The sequence below is a fragment of the Procambarus clarkii genome, chromosome 79 (genome assembly GCF_040958095.1).
Source record: "Procambarus clarkii isolate CNS0578487 chromosome 79, FALCON_Pclarkii_2.0, whole genome shotgun sequence".
In the NCBI taxonomy this organism is placed as follows: domain Eukaryota; kingdom Metazoa; phylum Arthropoda; class Malacostraca; order Decapoda; family Cambaridae; genus Procambarus; species Procambarus clarkii.
The window spans coordinates 12,664,340-12,685,846 of NC_091228.1; the positions used below are offsets into that span (position 1 = coordinate 12,664,340).

General features: G+C 41.5%; 1 protein-coding gene across 1 annotated transcript in view; it reads left to right on the forward strand.

Moving 5' to 3' along the window:
* LOC138357585 (alpha-crystallin A chain-like) overlaps positions 1 to 20,822 on the forward strand; it is a 78,173-nt gene extending 57,351 nt beyond the window's left edge. Inside the window, exon 6 of the mRNA XM_069314544.1 lies at positions 20,507 to 20,822. Coding sequence (XP_069170645.1) covers positions 20,507 to 20,578 — 72 coding nt within the window. The 3' untranslated portion in view covers positions 20,579 to 20,822. The remainder of the gene's footprint in view (positions 1 to 20,506) is intronic.
* Positions 20,823 to 21,507: the final 685 nt, after the last annotated feature.

Genomic DNA, 21,507 nt, shown 5'->3' on the forward strand with positions numbered 1-21,507 from the left:
TGGTAACTGTAGGTGAACGAAAAATTAAATTCCAAATTGATTAGATGTTTTTCTAAATATAAAGATCGACCTGAAGGAATTTTATGAATTATGGACTAATTAAACAAAAAAATAGGTAATTTTACTTGAAGAACAGATACCAGAGAATAGTTAGTGAGTACATTTATATTGTATAATGGGAGAAAGCCCCTGGTAGCCGCGAATTAAAATAACCACCTACATTAATTGATAACTAGGAAATAGTATCTGGAAACTTTATCTGAACGAAAACACAATACCAATTTGTTTAGATGTTTTTCTTAATATAAAGATCAACAGTAAGGAATCTTATTCATTATGGACAAATTAACAAAAAAAAACGATAATTTTCATTGAGGACCATATATTAGAGCATACTTAGTCACTTATATATTAAAAGTATTGTGTATTTTGAACCATTGGGGTTGTAAACAAACAGAACGGCCTACCCGAAAAGTCGTAACATAAAATGTTGCCTATGTTTGCTAATTTATTATTTGATAAATGATTATTATTAATTTACGACAACTATAGAGGTTTCCCATTAGTTAAATTACTGTAGTCTGACTAAATGCTACTACAAAACATATATAAATCCTGGGAAAGTCACAATGACCAGCGACATTAAAGCATGGAGGGTTAAATAGTAACAGGCAACTGTCGGCGAACGAAAAATTCATTTCCAAATTTATTAGATGTTTTCCTAAATATAAAGATCGATAGGCTGGAATTTTCTGGATTATGGCCTAATTAAGGCAAAAATATATATATTTTTACTTGAAGAACAAATATCAGAGCATAGTCAGTGAGTTATAGAATAATAAGAGTGTGGTATTTCATTGTATAACAAGAGATAGTCCATGGAAGCGAAAATAGACGTAGTTTTACACAAAATAACGTCCAAAAACAGCCGTAGAGTCAAACGGCAAATGTTGACGTTCTTTTTAAGAGGACAGGTTGCGCATATGCCGCAGACGTTATTCTTTTTATGTGGGCTTCAGGAGACAGGTTTGGTGTGATATCAACTCCTAGATCTTTCTCTCTGTCCGTTTCATTAAGTACTTCATCTCCTATTCTGTATCCTGTGTCTGGCCTCCTGTTTCCACTGCCTAGTTACATTACTTTGCATTTACTCGGGTTGAACTTCAACAACCATTTGTTGGACCATTCACTCATCAGCAAACAGCATCATCAGCAAACATTGAGAGAAACGATTCTATACCCTATGGGAGGTCATTTACATATATCAGAAACAGTATAGGTCCAAGGACTGACCCCTGCGGGACTCCACTTGTAACGTCTCGCCAATCTGAGACCTCACCCCTTACACTGACTCGTTGTCTCCTGTTGCTTAGGTACTCCTTTATCCAATGGAGTACCTTCCCTTTCACACCGGCCTGCATCTCCAGCTTTTTCACTAGCCTCTTGTGTGGTACTGTATCAAAGGCTTCCTGACAATCCAAAAATATGCAGTCTGCCCACCCTTCTCTTTCTTGACTGATTTTTGTTGCCTGGTCGTAGAATTCAAGAAACCCTGTGAGGCAGGACCTGCCATCCCTGAACCCATGTTGATGCTGTGTTACAAAGTTCTTTCGCTCCAGATGTTCCATTAGCTTTCTTCGCACAATCTTCTCCATCAGCTTACATGGAATGCAGGTTAGGGACACTAGCCTGTAATTCAGTGCCTCCTGTCTATCCCCTTTCTTGTATATCGGGACTACGTTAGCTGCTTTCTAAATTTCTGGCAGTTCCCCTGTTGCCAGTGATTTGTTGTACACCATGGGGAGTGGCAGGCACAGTTCTTTTGCTCCTTCCTTTAGTATCCAAGGGGAGATTCCATCTGTGACTATAGCCTTTGTCACATCCAACTCTAGGTAACACTTTCTTACTTCCCTGCTAGTAATCTCAAACTCTTCCAGTGGTTCCTGGTTAGCTATTGCCTCTCTTATCTCTGGGATTTTTCCTTGCTCTAAGGTGAAGACCTTCTGTAATTTCTTATTCAGTTCCTCACACACTTCCTTGTTGTTTGTAGTTAATCCTTCTTCCCCTATTCTTAATTTCATAACCTGTTCCTTTACTGTTGTTTTTCTCCTGATGTGGCTATGCAACAATTTAGGCTGAGTCTTTGCCTTGCTTGCAATGTCGTTTTCGTATTGTCTTTCTGCCTCTCTTCTCATCATGACATATTCATTCCTGGCATTCTGATATTTTTCTCTGCTCTCAAGTGTCCTGTTACTCCAATAGTTTCTCCATGCCCTTTTACTTTGCAGCTTAGCTAGCCAACATCTCTGATTAAACCATGGGTTTCTCATCTTCATTTCACTGTTTTCCTTTTGGACTGGGACAAACTTGTTTGCTGCGTCCTTGCACTTTTGCATGATGTAGTCCATCATGTCTTGGGCCGTCTTTCCCCTGAGCTCAGTTTCCCATGCTATATCTGTTAGGAATTTTCTTATCCCCTCATAGTTTCCCTTTCGGTATGCTAACCTTTTGTTTTCGGTCTCCCTCCTCGAGTTCAATAACCCTTCTTCAATCAAGTACTCAAACACCAGTACACTGTGGTCGCTCATTCCTACTGGGGCGTCAAAACCGATTTCTCTTATGTCGGGGTCGTTCAGAGTGAAGACTAGGTTGTTGGAAATTTCCAACACCGAATCCAACACTGTTGTATTCTCATTAATTATTACTAACTCTACTAATTATTGTAGTAAGTAAAATTAACACCACGTAGAATTCTCATGTACTAATAATTTCATCTGTGCAGTAGGCTAGAATTCTCACGTCATCCGACGCCAGTATTGCGTCAGATTTTATTACAATAAACACATTATATCCAATGTATCTGAGAATTAAATTCGATTCTCTATAACCAAGGCATTCTGTATGATAATTAATTACAGATAAATTGACTTCCAACTAAGAGCCGAATAGAGCGTTAGAGTCATAGCGATTATCGAGTAATAAAAGTTAACGTCTCGAGTGAATGCCATGGGGAGACATTAATTCCTCTCCCTTATACGTTTACTATCACTAAACTGGCAAATAATAATATTTCCCTCTTCTAAATAATAAACCCGTCCAGTCTCCAACATTTCAAGCATAAATGCGAGAAATATTAATGTTCGTGACAATAACTTGTTTAATGAACGCGGGATGCGGCGTGGGTGAGGAGGACCAAGCCAGTACACGTGGAGGGAAGCTCTGAGGCAGACCTACCCGTATTGTGCTCACGAGGAGACGCCATTGCCCAGCCATCAGGGTAGACGTTATCCATCCTCAGATGAAAGTCGCCACTGTGAGGCGTGAACAACCTCGCAGATAATATCTTCAACTGGTGCTGGTGTAACATAAGGAACCTTTTTAATCTGGTTCCTGACTACACGTGACTGGCCAGGGAAGCGCGCCATTATCCAGGATAGGCTGAAGCCAGAGCCTGGGGACGCGAATTTCGGCAATCTTAAAACTTATACAGTGCCCATATTAGCTAAGTATCTTATCTTTATTCGATGCATCTGGTAAAGTGTAGTATAGTAGCTGGGTGATTGACCGTGACGACGCATGATAACACCAAACCACAGGTGATTACTTATTATCACCTGTAACTCTTAAATTCTTGAATATAGAGATTCAGTAGTTTAATTAGTTGCTACTGTAAATATTTGTCTTGCAGCACGTGAGAAGAATTCTCCCTGCCGCCTTCTCCCATGTTAATCCATCCCATTCGTCAGCCAGCCGAGCCCAGGGAATTAGAGGAAGCGTCGTGGCTTACATAAAGGAATCGTCTTTAAGCTAAGATTCTTTGTATTCATTCATGAACTTTCTGAATTACTTACATGCAGAATTCCTCAGGATTAACATGTGTTTATTGTGACTATCATTATTATACATATAATCTATGTTCCCATTTATGGTAATGACATTAGTTTCACTATAATTCATAGGATTAGCTTATTATAATTTGGATTAGTGAACGAACCACACTAGTTCCTGGATGTACTGACTTCCAGTAATAACCCCCCAATGTAGGTGTTTGAGGGTTTGATTCATTTAATTATACAGCCCATTAATTATTTCTATGATCATATTCTCTAGTATTTTATCCATAGTTACTGGTTCATCTAGGAATTATCTAATGATCAGAAATTCTTAGTTTTCCTCTTTACTATAAAAGCGGGTGGTCCTTCGTAATTTAATTTACTACATTAATATTTAAATAATCAGATTCAAGCCCCAAATGTCCCACATTATGGTCCTTCGAACCGGATAGGCATTAAATTTATAATTAAAATATTAATCATTAATAACTAATCCTTGTGTGATAGAAGCTAGACTAACTATTTAATTAATTGAGTCAACTAACAGTGTAACACATCAGTTAGCCTAGATCACACTAACATATTGCTACTTTCACCTCATGTATAAGGTAGCTTTAGTGGGTCATAGCCAATTACCCACAATACTTAGACCTATACCTCACACAGAGGTGAGAATCTTTAGGTCACCAGGAGCAACAGCTCATAACATTTATAATAACCCCCACCCTAACACCTGCGTTAGAGTAGCCTCACCATCTAACCATTATATACTTAGGTGGTAATGACATCCACCCCACTTGTCATCCAGCCGAGGTGATCAAACACCTCAAAGCCATAATTTCTTCTTTCAAGCTTATCAGTGAATCGGTAGTATTCACATTAGTGGAACCTCGCCAACCAAGTCAAGATAATCGTTGGGGAGTAACCCCAGAATACTACCTGAGAGCAACTAAGTACATAAATTTCAGGCTGAAAAAACGAGTGAGATTGGATGCCACATATATCCAATTTACAGCCAGACCTTACAGACAGAACCTGACCAGAGATAGTGTACACTTGTCAGGGGAATCTAGGTTGCATGTGGTTGACAAGTTAATTAACACCATCAACCATCACAAACGGCTGTGGCTAGCAAGCCAAACTTAACTGTACATAATTGTTTCACCTGTGTGTGCAAGAGCACTCTTATAAAACAAAAAAAACAAAAATACAGCACAACTATACTCACCTTACTGCACCACAATAATCTTTACCCATGTTAGTAGGTAGAATTTAGGCTGAGATTGTGCTGAATTTGGTACAAGCCCAGATTAAATAATTTTATAGTTCTTAGTTAGGAATTATTACGACTAGACCTAAGTTAGTCAGTGTTGTATGTATTATATTATTTGTGCTGACCCTATACAGGGTGGGATTAAATTTTGAGATAACTCTGATTAGAGTGTCTCCATAATATTTCTCTTGTATGCATTATTTTTGTGTATCTATTTTGTGTATTGCTGGATAATCTCCATTAACTCTGATGGTGATATAGATGAGCTAACTGGACGAGAACTAATGGTGAAGTTCAGACAGTGCACAAAATATCTAGCTATTTGTTGTTAGGTAGGTAGGTACATTCAACCTCAAGTGAGGAAAAACATAAAGTAGTCACCTTAAATTAGGCTACATTTAATGTTACTTGTCCACTAATGAACAAGTACCCAAGCTTCATTAGTAATACATATATTGACACTGTGAAGTTTGAACCTAAGCCCAACATGGCTACTCCTGAGCAATTGAGGAGAACCTACATTAGCCTTAAAGGTCATTTGACCAGATTAATTAATAAGGCTGAGGGCTTAACTAAAGATACTCCCATTGACTCTTATCACTTAGAGACATCAGTTAGAGTAGCTGAACTGAAATTTGATCAAGTCAGATCTGCAGGTAAATCTTACCTTGATCTACTAAATACTGTAGAAACTGATCCTGATGAAGCAAGTCAAATTGTAGACGACATCTCCCAATATGAAGATGAGACTCAGGATATAATTATCTCAATTAGCAAAACAATCTGGATCCAATACCAGTAACACTGGGTCTCACTTCAATAATCAACTACCAGAGGTTCGTTTACCTACTCTAGACTTGCCTACATTTTCAGGATTAGATACAGAAAATTGGGACAATTTTTGGACTTCCTTTGAAGTTCACATCCATAAGAAACCGTCTCTAGACAAGGTTTCTAAATTTTCATACCTACTTAGTCTTCTCACAGGAGAGGCTAAAAAGGTCATACATAACCTTACTCTTAATGAGAGTAATTATGAGGAAGCTATAAAACTCCTGAAGTTGAACTATTGCAACAAAGAGTTAAGTATAGCTACCCTCTATTATCAATTGCTAGATCTGAATGCACCAAATAGTAGACCAGAGTCACTTCAAAGCTTCAGACTAGAAGTAGAGTCTCTAGTAAAGGCCTTAGGTACTAAAGTTAATATACCTGCTTCAGAATGGTCTATCAAGCTACTATTACAGAGGAAACTACCTCGAAATGTCTTGACAGAGCTCTGCTCACATTATAATACCGAGTTTCTCACTCTTGACCAAATTTTCGAGGAATTGAGGATCACGGTTTACAGGTTAAAGACTCATGATAAAATTAAACCTGAGTCTAAACCAACTAGTACTGATATTTCAGTCAAACCTAAACAGACTCAGAGTAAGTCTAATAAATATAAATCCAAACCTGCTCCATCCACTGGGAAAAGAAGTGGAAACGTAGGTACATATTCGGTGTCTCCTTCAGAGATAACCAATGACTTATTTATTAAAGAGACTAAGTCTATTAATCAGAGAAAGTGTCTGTTCTGCAATCAGGGACACACCACTTATCAATGCTCTGTTTATCCTACTTATAATGTTAGGGTTAAAAGGTTACAAGAGTTGCACAAGTGCACCAAGTGCATGGGCTCTCATGATCCCAAGAAATGTGCAGTGCAGCTACGTTCCTGCAACCGCTGTAACCAAGGTGTACACCACTACGCCTTATGTAGAAAATCTTCTACACCAACCATGACCACTGGAGAGAATTCTACTGCAGTGCAATATTGCAAAGTGCATCACGAAGTAAATGTACTTGCTACTGAGTCAGGCAATAATACTACTCTGCCTACAGCTCAACTTAAACTAATAAACCGAAGATCTAGAATTAACACTAGAGGTCTTTTTGACCAAGGTTCACAGAAAACCTTCATTACACAACAGTTGGTAGATGAGTTAAATTTAAAACCTGCCAAAAGTGTGAGGTTAAATATTTCTGGTTTCTTGTCAAATAGTGGACCTCGTGACTACAAGGTAGTTAAAGTATTAGTAAGACTAGGATCTTCTACTAGTCCAATCCAAGCGGTAGTAGTGGATAAGATTCCTACAGACCTACAGGTCACAGGATTAGCTCGCACTGCGAGACACCTTAAACGAAACCGCATGAGGCTAGCAGATTATAAAATAAATTCTGACTGCCTCACAGATATTGGAATACTTATAGGCGCGGATCATTATTATAAGTTTATAACTGGATGCACTAGGCAACATGGTATGAATTTGTTGTCGTCCGCAGGAGGCAAATTGCTCACAGGACCAGTGCTTTTCAGACAAGGTCCAGCGTCCACAAACCAACAATCCAATAATGTAATTGTGGCGTGACTAGGCTTAGAACAGTCACCACTACGCTTCAGGGAAATATCTGAGGATATTGAGTCTGACCCACCAATACATCGTTTGAGGGATTTAGACACCTTAGGCATCATCCCTGAGCAACCAAGTCCTGATGATATGTGGACTTACCAGCAATATCTGGATACAGTTGTCTACTCAAATAAACAATACTGGGTAAGACTCCCATGGAAGTTGGATCATCCACAACTTCCAGTGAATTATTTTATGGCAGCCTCACAATTGCAGTCTCAATTAACACGACTACAGAAGCAGCCAGACAAACTGAACATGTATCATCAACTTATCCAACAACAACTTAACAATAAGTTCATTGAAGTTGTCGAACACGATGACCGAAAAACAGGTCATTATTTACCTCACCACGCTGTGGTGAAAGACTCATTGACAACACCTATTCGTATTGTCTTTAACTGCAGTGCTAAAGTAAAGCCAAGCAGTGTGTCTTTAAATGAATGTCTCCAAACGGGACCTAGCCTAACACAAAGGCTACATGATGTGTTGTTACGATTTCGCACAGGCATGGCATTTTTGCCTATACAGCTGATATCAGCGAAGCCTTTCTCCGAGTAGGGTTACAGAAGGAAGAGCGTGACTACACAAAATTCCTCTGGTTTAAGGATCCACTGGATCCTAACAGTGAAGTAATCACCTATCGTTTTGCCTCAGTATTATTTGGAGCTACGTCCTCACCGTTTCTTTTGCAAGCAACATTAGACACGCATTTGAGGAAATCAAACAGCCCTTATAAGGCAGACATTAGCGACAACTTGTATGTCGACAATTTCCAGGGGACAACTAATGATCAAGCTGATCTGGTAGAAATCTACCATGAGGCTAACCGTGAACTGTTAGGAGCCAATATGCCACTACAATCATGGGCCTCAAATAATAAACTGCTTAACCAGGTAATCGAGAAAGAATTTCCAGATTATCAGGTACCCAGTCAATTAAAGGTTCTAGGCGTGGAATGGAACACCAGCACTGACGAGATGAATGTCAAGTCAGTGCAAACTGATAATTCAACCCTTACCATGAGAACACTGCTCTCATTTGTCAGTCAACCATTTGACCCTTTAGGCCTACTTAGTCCTATATTAATAAGGGGCAAACTCCTAATGCAGGAGTGCTGGCAGAAACATATGGGATGGGATGATCCATTACCAAGTGAGTTACAAGCCAAATGGCAAATACTCTCAACGGATTTTAATCAGTTAGGCGTTTTGAAATTTCCTCGTAATGCTTCTGGACCAAACTTACCCACCAATTTGCACGTTTTATGCGATGCTTCTGGCAAAGCATATGGCGCAGTAGCCTATTTAGTTAACAGTGCACAATCAATTTTACTCACATCTAAAGCAAGAGTTGCTCCCATTAAGAAGAGATCTTTACCTCAGATGGAGTTGACTGCATTGCTAGTGGGAGTAAGATTGGCTCATTGCCTGGCAAAAACACTCAATAATATCCACTTTGGTGAGATTGTAGTGTGGTCAGACAACGAGGCAGTCTTACAATGGGTAAGAAACAATAACAACAAAACTCGTTACGTCAGTAATCGCGTCAGGGAGATTCATGATTTATCTGCTGGATATAAATTTCGACATGTTCCTACTAAGGACAATCCTGCAGATTATTTATCTCGAGGGTTAACATTAAAACAACTTGCCAAGTCTTCGCTGTGGTTCAATGGACCTTCATGGCTTGTTGGTGGTCAGTGGCCCAAACAAAAGCCACAAGTCATAGTGACATATATCACCACTCCCATGAAAGAACCAGAACCTCAACGAACATTAGCCATTGATCCTCACCATTATTCTAACTTAAGCAAATTGTTACGAGTGACTGCACACGTGTTTGATTTCCTTGCTAAGGTAGGAATTCGACATAAGTTTCCCAATCCTATCCTCTACTGGATCAAACGTGCACAACAAGAGACATATGGAAGTGAATATGAGAATCTTCCAGATAAATTAACTAAGTCTCTAGGCATCTGGTACGATGCCAACACTCATGACATACTACGATGTGGAGGACGTTTGCTACATGCAAAAATTGACTTGGACACAAAGAATCCAATTCTTCTACCTCGTCACCACATCATCACTAAACTTCTTGTCTTACACCACCATCAATATGGTACCTTACATGGTGGAGTTTTAGATACTCTCACCGACCTTAGACAAAAGTACTGGCTTCCTCAAGGTCGTCAGACTGTTAAGACAATTATTAAATCTTGTGTAATCTGTAAGAGATACGACGCTAGAGTATGTCCTTACCCAGGACCTCCACCACTCCCAGAAGAGCGAGTGGTTCATCTTCGTCCTTTCGAAACCACTGGTGTTGATTATACAGGAGCCTTACTCCTCACTGGTAACCCAGATAATATACCAGTGAAGGCGTACATTTGTCTCTTTACGTGTGCTACAACCAGAGGCGTACACTTAGAGGTCACTCCAGACATGAGTGCTGAAGCTTTCATTCAAGCTTTCCGCAGATTTGCTGCCCGCCGATCGTGTCCTAAATTAATGATATCGGACAACGGTTCTAATTTTGTGGCAGGAGAAAGTTGTTTGCGAGAAGTCTGGAACCACCCAGAAGTACAGTCAGTCCTACAGAGACGACAATGTCACTGGAAATTCATAGCACCGAGAGCCCCTTGGCAAGGTGGGTTCTATGAGCGAATGGTAGGCACAGTCAAGAAGTGTCTAAGGAAAACTTTACACCGACAAAAGGTCAGTTACTCAGAACTCCAAACTATTGTTGTGGAAATCGAGGCGCAAGTCAATAACCGCCCAATAACCTACCTGTCTGATGATTTCACCCAGAGAGAACCCCTGAGCCCCTCACACTTGATCCATGGAGGTCTACTGCGCCCTCTCATCCCTTTAGCCGAAGAGGACCCTGTAGACCCATCACATGTGACCAGAGGAGACTTGGTGGAAAGCTACCAGCATCTTTCTAGAGTTATTAACAGGTGGAATGAGGTGTGGACTCGAGAGTACCTCACAGCTCTACGAGAGTACCACTACGGAGCTTCGAGTCCTTACAATAAGGTGCAATTAAAACCAGGAGACCTAGTACTAGTCGACAGTGATGGACCAAGGTCAGAGTGGCCTATAGGTAAAATTGTTACCATTCATCCAGATCATCAAGGTGTCCTAAGAGTAGTTAAAGTTTTATGCCGAGGCAACACTACTCTAAAAACTTTAGAGAAGCTGGTTCCCCTTGAACTGACTGAGCAAGAATATCAGCCAGATCCAGTTTCTCCAATAATTTCCGAGGGTAATAATTCTGATCCTCCAAGCAACCGCCCCACTAGAGCTGCTGCTCAACAATGTAGGCGGAATTTGCAAGCCTATTACAACTCTGAACAATAGTAATTTCCTTCACATCCCACTTAGATAACTATGATGATGCTGCGATATGATATCACGTAACAAAACATTACACGTCACTATGACCCAGGATATCCCATCACAGTAGATTCTGTTATTTTAAATTGTGTGAGTTAAAATCTATAAATATTGTGTAGGCTATAAGCAACATGTTTCATTTGACATGTAAATAGCAAGACTCAAGTTCTGGTAAGTCCTTGTTAAATCCGGGACGTTCGTTATGTGTGTACTAACATACTAACATATTAACATACGAATGTACTAATCTTAACGTCACTTCGGGATAGGTCAGTACTCCACAGTACACTACGACCCTAGAATCCTCGCCCCGGAGTTATGTTGGAAATTTCCAACACTGTTGTATTCTCATTAATTATTACTAACTCTACTAATTATTGTAGTAAGTAAAATTAACACCACGTAGAATTCTCATGTACTAATAATTTCATCTGTGCAGTAGGCTAGAATTCTCACGTCATCCGACGCCAGTATTGCGTCAGATTTTATTACAATAAACACATTATACCCAATGTATCTGAGAATTAAATTCGATTCTCTATAACCAAGGCATTCTGTATGATAATTAATTACAGATAAATTGACTTCCAACTAAGAGCCGAATAGAGCGTTAGAGTCATAGCGATTATCGAGTAATAAAAGTTAACGTCACGAGTGAATGCCATGGGGAGACATTAATTCCTCTCCCTTATACGTTTACTATCACTAAACTGGCAAATAATAATATTTCCCTCTTCTAAATAATAAACCCGTCCAGTCTCCAACATTTCAAGCATAAATGCGAGAAATATTAATGTTCGTGACAATAACTTGTTTAATGAACGCGGGACGCGGCGTGGGTGAGGAGGACCAAGCCAGTACACGTGGAGGGAAGCTCTGAGGCAGACCTACCCGTATTGTGCTCACGAGGAGACACCATTGCCCAGCCATCAGGGTAGACGTTATCCATCCTCAGATGAAAGTCGCCACTGTGAGGCGTGAACAGCCTCGCAGATAATATCTTCAACTGGTGCTGGTGTAACATAAGGAACCTTTTTAATCTGGTTCCTGACTACACGTGACCGGTCAGGGAAGTGCGCCATTATCCAGGATAGGCTGAAGCCAGAGCCTGGGGACGCGAATTTCGGCAATCTTAAAACTTATACAGTGCCCATATTAGCTAAGTATCTTATCTTTATTTGATGCATCTGGTAAAGTGTAGTGTAGTAGCTGGGTGATTGACCGTGACGAAGCATGATAACACCAAACCACAGGTGATTACTTATTATCACCTGTAACTCTTAAATTCTTGAATATAGAGATTCAGTAGTTTAATTAGTTGCTACTGTAAATATTTGTCTTGCAGCACGTGAGAAGAATTCTCCCTGCCGCCTTCTCCCATGTTAATCCATCCCATTCGTCAGCCAGCCGAGCTCAGGGAATTAGAGGAAGCGTCGTGGCTTACATAAAGGAATCGTCTTTAAGCTAAGATTCTTTGTATTCATTCATGAACTTTCTGAATTACTTACATGCAGAATTCCTCAGGATTAACATGTGTTTATTGTGACTATCATTATTATACTATAATCTATGTTCCCATTTATGGTAATGACATTAGTTTCACTATAATTCATAGGATTAGCTTATTATAATTTGGATTAGTGAACGAACCACACTAGTTCCTGGACGTACTGACTTCCAGTAATAACCCCCCAATGTAGGTGTTTGAGGGTTTGATTCATTTAATTATACAGCCCATTAATTATTTCTATGATCATATTCTCTAGTATTTTATCCATAGTTACTGGTTCATCTAGGAATTATCTAATGATCAGAAATTCTCAGTTTCCCTCTTTACTATAAAAGCGGGTGGTCCTTCGTAATTTAATTTACTACATTAATATTTAAATAATCAGATTCAAGCCCCAAATGTCCCACATAGGTCGAGTCTCGCTTGTTCATCATTTCCTCTCATCTTTGTGGGTTCTCTGACATGCTGGGTTAAAAAGATTCTAGTCACCACCTCCAATAGTTTGGCTCTCCACGTATCCTCGCCTCCATGCTGTTCCTTGTTCTCCCAGTTAATCTTACCGTGATTGAAGTCCCTCATGATGAGCAGGTGGGATCTATTTCTACAGGCAGCAGAGGCTGCCCTCTCAGTTATAGTGTTAACTGCCATGTTGTTGCTTTCATACTCTTGATTGGGTCTTCTGTCATTTGGTGAAGGGTTATATAACACTGCTACTACTATTTTCGGTCCTCCCATTGTCATGGTGCCTGCTATGTAGTCTCTGAAACCCACACAGCCCGGTATTGCCATCTCCTGAAAACTCCATTCCTTTCTCATGTGTAGGGCCACTCCACCTCCTCCCCTACCTTCCCTCTTTTTCCTTATTACTGTGTACTCCTGGGGAAACACGGCATTCGTTATGATTCCAGAGAGTTTTGCTTCAGTGAGTCCGATTACATCTGGGTTAACTTCTTGTGCCCTTTCCCTTAGTTCACTTGTCTTGCTTGTGATCCCATAATTTTCGAGTACATTACCCTGAAACTGACTCTCTTCTGCTTCTCCTCTGGGGGGGGGGGGGGGGACCTGTGGGATCTGGGGTGAGCAGGAGCTGGGAGGATCTGGTATGGGGAGACTGGTGGAGGAGGAAGGGCTTGGGAGGGGTGGGGGGAGGGGGGGTAAGGGGAGTGGGTGAGAGGGGGGAAGGGGGGGTAAGGGGAGTGGGTGAGAGGGGGGAGGGTAGAGGGGGGTTGAGAGGGTTGGGGGGTGAGAGGGCGAGAAATGGAGGAGCATGGGGGGAGGGGAGGCTTGGGGGGATGGGGGAGAAGGGGGGGCAGAAAAGGGGGGAGGCGTGGGGGGGATGGGAAGGCTGAGGTGGGTGAGGAAGAGGGAAGGGTTTAGGGGAGTGCTGGAGAGAGGAAGGCTTAGATGGGGTGGGATTAGGGGGGCGGGGGAAAACGGAGGGCTTGGGGGTGGGAGAGATGGGAGGGCATGAGGAGAAGGGAGGGCTTGGGGGATGGGGGAGAAGGGAGGTCCTGGGGCGAGGGGGGAGTGGGAGGAGGGGGGTGGGTGGGGGTAGAGTGCCTTAGGTGGGTACTTAGTGGGGGCTGACAGGGGACGGGGCAGGTAGGGTATCTGTTGGGTAGAATGTGGGTGTGGTGCCCCACTCCCTGTGGCTATTGCACTGTTTGAGGAGGATTCCCCACTCCCCTCTGAGAATGAAGGGTTTGGGGTTGTGGTTCTCTGATTCCTTTCTCCCTGTGATCCTTCCTCGCGTCTGCTGCCTGCTTTCTCTCTTACCTTGTTATATCCCTCTTCAGGAATATTTTTTTGAACTTCTGTACATTTGCTAGACCGCTCTTCCTTGTTAACAGTTCCTCTTTCATGATTTCGCTCATGAAGACCACTTTTATCATCCGGTCTCTGTCCTTGTTGTACTTTCCAAGCCTGAAAACCTTTTCAACATTTTGTTCATTTCCCTCCATCCTTACCTCTTTAAGGATCTCGGTAACTATGTTTTTGTCCTTGTCTCTCCGCTCCTTTGGGCTAGTCCCTGTTTGCTCTTTAATGCCTGCTACTACTACTGCTCTTTTTATCTCTATCAGCCAGCTAGTACATCTAGCTGCTTCCTGAGAGGAGCCACTTCCATGGCAACTTCCCTAACTGCAGACCTAGCTTCAGGACTCTTTTTAAGCATTTCAGCAAATGAGAGCTGTGTTGTGGAGGTCCCCTCCACAGTAGCATTCCCATCTCCCTGAGGTACGGCTTGTGTCTGGTATTGTGGAGAAGAAGTCTCCTTCAGGCATCTTATCTCCTCCTTTGCTGCCCTTAGTTCATCCTGCAGGTAGGCTACTGTCTCCCTCATTACCCTCAGTCCTTCACTGAATTCATCCCACATTTGCTGGAATACTCCCTTCATCCAGGCTTCCTGTTCCATTCCATCCTCTGAGTTTGTTCCAGCCGTGATTGTCATCCTGCGTTTGTCACCCCGAGTTCGTGCCCCTTCCATGTTTACCCTATGAGAGAGAGAGAGAGAGAGAGAGAGAGAGAGAGAGAGAGAGAGAGAGAGAGAGAGAGAGAGAGAGGGGAGAGAGAGAGAGAGAGAGAGAGAGAGAGAGAGAGAGAGAGGGGAGAGAGAGAGAGAGAGAGAGGGGAGAGAGAGAGAGAGAGAGAGAGAGAGAGAGAGAGAGAGAGAGAGAGAGAGAGAGAGAGAGAGAGAGAGAGAGAGAGAGAGAGAGAGAGAGAGAGACGGAGGGAGAGAAAAAGAATGGGGGGGGTGAAAGAAAGAGAGAGAGATAGAGAGAGGGAGAGAGAGAGAGAGGAGAGAGAGAGAGAGAGAGAGAGAGAGAGAGAGAGATAGAGAGAGAGAGAGAGAGAGAGAGAGAGAGAGAGAGAGAGAGAGAGAGAGAGAGAGAGAGAGAGAGAGAGAGAGAGAGAGAGACGGAGGGAGAGAAAAAGAATGGGGGGGGGTGAAAGAAAGAGAGAGAGATAGAGAGAGGGAGAGAGAGAGAGAGGAGAGAGAGAGAGGGGGGAGAGAGAGTGAGGAAGGGGGGAGAGAGAGAAAGAGAGAGGCGAGGAGAGAAAAGGGGGAGAGAGGAAGAAGTGGGAGAGAGAGAGAGAGGGGGGGGGAGAGAGGGGAGGGGGATTGATTGATGATTGATAAAGATTAAGCCACCCAAGAGGTGGCACGGGCATGAATAGCCCGTAAGTGGTACAATTTTTTTTTCTCAGTATTCTGAGGTTGCATTTAACCATCAAGCTGTTATCGCGGAGGAGGATACTGCTTCACAGTCTTTATAAGGGTGTCCAGCTGCTGGACACCTTTGTTGACCAGGAGAGTGGCTGTGTTGATGGCTTCAGGGTGGCCACTACATGATTCAGGAACTCTTAAAGCTCTTCTAAGGTCATTGGTTGCTTCACATTCCAGAAGAGAGTGAAGTAATGGCTTTTCTGTGACAGTTTGGCAGAAGATGCACTCTCTCTGTCGGGGTTCACCAATCTCCCAGTTGCATCTGTAACCTAGACGTAGTCTATATAGCCTAACTGCTATTTCCCTGTGGATTCCTTTTGGGATATTTAACCTTTCTAATTTGGTTGCCTGAAGATACCATGTTGCAGATGGCGAACCTTCAGCTATTCTCTGGTGCAGGTAGGCTTTGTTGAAATGTGAGAGTTTTTTGGTGATGATGTTTTTTATGTTCTCTAGGCTGGGTTGAATTGTTTTATGTATCACTGGATGACGAGTTGCCAATTTAGCAATTTCATCAGCTTTTTCATTTAATGGGATTCCAATATGGGATGGGATCCAGTTTAAAGTTATGTTGAGTCCTTTACCTTTAGCGACTGCTCCAAGATACAAAATGGTGGTAATTATTTCCACATTATCTTTCCATACTGTTTTTGTCCTAGTATTTGAAGTGCAGCTTTTGAGTCTGTGTGTATGATTGCATTTTGAGTGTTTTGTGCAATCACATATGCGAATGCCTGTTGTATGGCAAACAGCTCAGTTTGGGTTGATGATACTAGTCCTCCCAGTCTCCAATATGCCTGTACGCTGGTCGTGCAAAGAGCAGCGCCAGCACTCTCATTTTCTGTGTCCACCGATCCGTCTGTGAAGATGTGGGTGGCTCCTGCTACTGCTATGCTATACATTTGCTCTTCTATTATGCGCCTTAGGATTGTCGGATCATAGGCAGCTTTTTTCATTGGGGGGAGGGAGAGAGAGAGAGAGATGTGTGTGAGTGTGCATGGGGGGGGGGTGAGGTGGAAGAGAGGGAGGGGATGGTGAAGGTGTGTGGGGCGGATTAGAGTGGGAGGGTTATGGGAGGGTGTGGACCATATGGTTGGGAGGCTGTGTGTACTGTTGTTGCTATGATGGGAGAGGGTGGGGGTGAGAGAAGTGGGTGGGGAGTTGTCTCGGTGTAGGGTAAGGTGTTTTTTTCACACTTCGGTGCCACAAACTAGTTCCCACATGAGCCGAATATTTCCTTTGAGGATCGTTTCCGTTTGTTAACTTATATCCAAGACTAACTATTAATAAGCAATAACACTGAACACTGTTTGACTGACTGCCTTTGTGAGAGGCCTTACCTTACCATCAATTCAAAACATCCCACAGCACAAACAGGTGTTAAAAGTACTGTTGACAGTCGGGTGTAGGACTGCTGTCCCCATCCACGCCGCTGCCAGGCGTAGGTCCCTCCAACTTGTCGCTATCTATCACCAGTACTCTGCTTCTTGTTCCTCTTAGCACCGATATTGTTCTAATGCCACACGTTTAGATTCACTTCTTCACTATCCTATTCACTATTTGGTATGATCTTCACTATCGCATCTAGTTGTGTACACTCTGACCATGCAGTGGCCCACGTGCTTGTCCTGGCACTGTTGTCGTACCCCTGATCTTGTCTAATATTCCCTATCGGACACAATCCATAAATATGCTAGTTTTTAATTGGTGTGTGGCATTTTGTATTATCACTGAACACCGAATTTCACGTGTATCCCTCTGATGTCCCGAAATATGAAGCCTCATTGGCGAGCGCGGCGTAACGTGACCACCTCCCTCTGTGTGTGTGTGTGACACACACAGGTGACCACACCTGTATGTGTGTATGAGTACTTACTCGGCTAAATGTACTTCCTGGGTCATGCATCAGCTCCTGGCCACCAGCTTTCTGTAACTTTATACTTTATTTAAGTGACTGATCCGTTTTTCTAATCGTGTTCATAACCTGTAAGAGACAGTAACTGTACTGAGAAACGAACTGTGTGAGCAATGAGAGAGAGAACCGTGTGAGCAGTGAGAGAGAACTGTGTGAGCAGTGAGAGAGAACTGTGTGAGCAGTGAGAGAGAACTGTGTGAGCAGTGAGAGAGAAAACCGTGCGAGCAGTGAGAGAGAACCGTGTGAGCAGTGAGAGAGAGAACCGTGTGAGCAGTGAGAGAGAGAGAACCATATGAGCAGTGAAAGAGAGAACCGTGTGAGCAGTGAGGGAGAGAACTGTGTGAGCAGTGAGAGAGAGAACTGTGTGAGCAGTGAGAAAGAGAACTGTGTGAGCAGTGAGAGAAAGAACCGTGTGAGCAGTGAGAGAGAGAACCATATGAGCAGTGAAAGAGAGAACCGTGTGAGCAGTGAGATAGAGAAAACTGTGTGAGCAGTGAGAAGGAGAACTGTGTGAGCAGTGAGAAAGAAAACTGTGTGAGGAGTGAGAGAGAGAACCGTGTGAGCAGTGAGATAGAGAAAACTGTGTGAGCAGTGAGGGAGAGAACTGTGTGAGCAGTGAGAGAGAGAACTGTGTGAGCAGTGAGAGAGAGAACTGTGTGAGCAGTGAGAAAGAGAACTGTGTGAGCAGTGAGAGAGAGAACTGTGTGAGCAGTGAAAGAGAGAACTATTTGACAAGTAGGAGAGAGAGAGAGAGAGAGAACTATTTGACAAATTAGAGAGAGAGAGAGAAGTATGTGAGCAGTGAGAGAGAAGTTTGTGAGTAGTGAGAGAGAGAACTGTGAGAAGGGTGAGGAACATCTCTGAGAGCAGTGACAAGTGTAAAAGATGAGGGATATCAATTCTCTTATTCCCAAATATATTCAGTCATTGATTCTCGAAATCAATGACTTTTAGACATAGATATTGAATAATTTCTTCGCAATTCCATCTAAACTTTACCCTTTGTGTTTTTTAATTCATCTTGACTTTGAATGAAAAAAATGCGTTGTCGACACCATCCCTCCTGCAGTCATAAAAATATGGGCATTCAAGTCTTTTGTGGGAAATTTTTACCCACCATATCTAATAATCATCTAAGAAATGTATAATTTCTATATTATATCTATATCATATCAAAATCGTATCAAATCATATCAAAATCATATCCGAATCATAATAGATTCATTATACAGCTTGATCCTAGATGACAATGCCACTATGATCCCGTACGCCATAGGGCCCTATAGATGCCTACGTGACATAGTGCATGATCTCTCATGGATCCAGAAGCTTCTAAAAGGATTGGTTAATTGAAAAACTATTGGAACATTGATTCGTTTCCGGTAGAGATTACAAATCGAATCCTTAATAAGAATCAGTAGTACTATCAAGTACTACTTTTAATCTTTATATCCCATTTCTAATTATATTATAATCACATCTTATCTCAATCACAAGTCTAAACTGTAAAAATAATCAATCAATACTTATAGAAGACTTCCGTGCTCTGAGGGCATGGGAGGGGATCTGGGGGAGAAGCGCCCTCGAAGCCCGACAGCACCACGCGTTGTTGACAACTGTGAACAAGTGTGATGGATCCTTAGCGAACATTACCAGTTCAAGGACACCTTATCTAATATTATTATCACCAGTGAACACTCTCTAGAACTGGGGGAGTACCTGGACAATATCTACAAGGAAAATCCTAGAACATTTATATAAAATAGGAGTATATAGTGAAGCTCATAGTGACACGGTTTCCACCACCTTCATTCCTAATCTTCATCAACTATCATTCTTCTGCAACTGCAGGGTCAATCACGTAGCAACGCTACCAGATCATCATACAGCAAAGCTGTGATATAAAATATCGTGCCTAAACTCAACAAGAGAAAGTTAATCAGTCTGGCACCCTGTCAGACAGGCACTCCGACTGGCAGAGAAGTATATTGAAGGTTATTTTGGTATATGATTGGCCAATTGTATGCTTGTGTGACTTTAATATCCTATAAATCTGTCTGTCGGTTAAAAAACGAGGCAACGCCTCATTTTTCAGTAAGTTTATTAATATTGTAGAAGAGCAGTAGGTCCTTATCCAAGCACTAGATCTCATGAGTGTCCATTTGTGTCAGAAAAGATTCAGCCGCAATGCATAAATAAAGCCTCATGAGTGTCCATTGTGAGGAAAAGGATTCAGTCAAGCTGACTACATAATCATATAAATTGAATATAAATATGTCTGCATATATACTTGAATATATAAATTAAGTTAACAATTGCTTGCTTAGTTATTTTATAAGTTATCATATAAGTTCATTGAATTGAATATAATTTTAGTACTTAGAATACATTTAAAGTCATTTATTATACTTTTACTATTTAAATTGTTGTTTATAGTATAAGTACATATTGGCTGTTAATGGTTATGGTGCTAGGTTAGACTATGTATGTTTAAATCCCTGATTTAAACTGAGCCAGTGTTCAGTCATATAACTAAATTTATCAAATCTTATCCTTGTATAAAATACAAGCTGATGTGAGATCCCTGTCTACATGTGGACTGGAACGTGTATCAACTAATTCATTCACCCCACCTGTCCCTTACAGCCTACAATCTGTTATTAGGAAAAGAGGAGCTAGGATTTACAACCCTAGCTAGAGATTTTAGATGAATTAATTTGCAGACAGTAATTTTTTAATTTAGTTCAGTACAAGTCCCTAGTAGTCTCCTCTTATATCAATCCCAGCAGGTTTTTCCCACATCTTTTGTATAGATATGTGAGAGTGAGAGATGTTTGGGAGCTATAAGAGCTCGTATATCATTTTATGCTGAAGTTCCCTTTGTTTTCTCAGCCTGTGGAGCCACCCCAACCTACACAACGGGACGTGCCTATCCGGAAGACTGACGAGCCCAGCAAGGTGTAGCCAGCAGTCTATCTAATGAACTTTCACCTCGTCCTAAGGGACTATACCAGCTTCTGCTAGATATTTTCACAGCTTCTGAAGCTTTACGACAACGGCAGATTCACAGGCTAGCCTGGATCACAGTTCTTTGAACACACAACTCATGTACCAAGGATCTAATTTCGACATTACTGTATTTAAATTGCTTGCACACAAGCTATTCATAGTTACTAACTCGTTAATAATATCCAGTTATCCCTACTGATTTATTGTTTTATTCTCTCCTGTAAACCTGCTACACCATTATACACATCATTCATTCATATCTTGTAATTTCTTACATCTAAATTTATATTTCTGGCAAAGATTGAGTGGCCAGTGTTATGAACTCATGTAGCCTCATATATAGGAAAGTTTACCAGTGAATAATTCCTTTGTATTTATTTAGACTAAATTTAATCTCTGATATTTAATTATTCTTTCTAAGCAGACTGTATATTTTATTAGTAATCTTCACTGATAAACTTCCACTTCATACAATTTAAGGATTTATAATTTCAACCACACGAAAATTAATCAATGAGTTATTATTATTAGTTGGATTAATTATTGTAAAGTCATATTATTTCAATCTACCAACGTTATGGGTATTATTTAAAACATATCACAGCTTAGCTGTCATAGTAGAAGTTCTGAGTATCCAAGCCGGACTCTATTCAGTCACGTGGATCATGGCGTCGTTAAGATACAGGGGCCAGATTCACGAAGCAGTTACGTTCGTACTTACGAGCGTTTTCCTTCTTAGCAACTTTCTTGCGGCTACGTCGGTATTCAGGTTGGCATTTAAGTATGAAAATCTTCGTAAGTACACACCATCGCGCTAAGGACACTCTCGACCACACGTAGCTTTACGTAAACTAGATATAACTCAATTGTTCTTTACTATACAA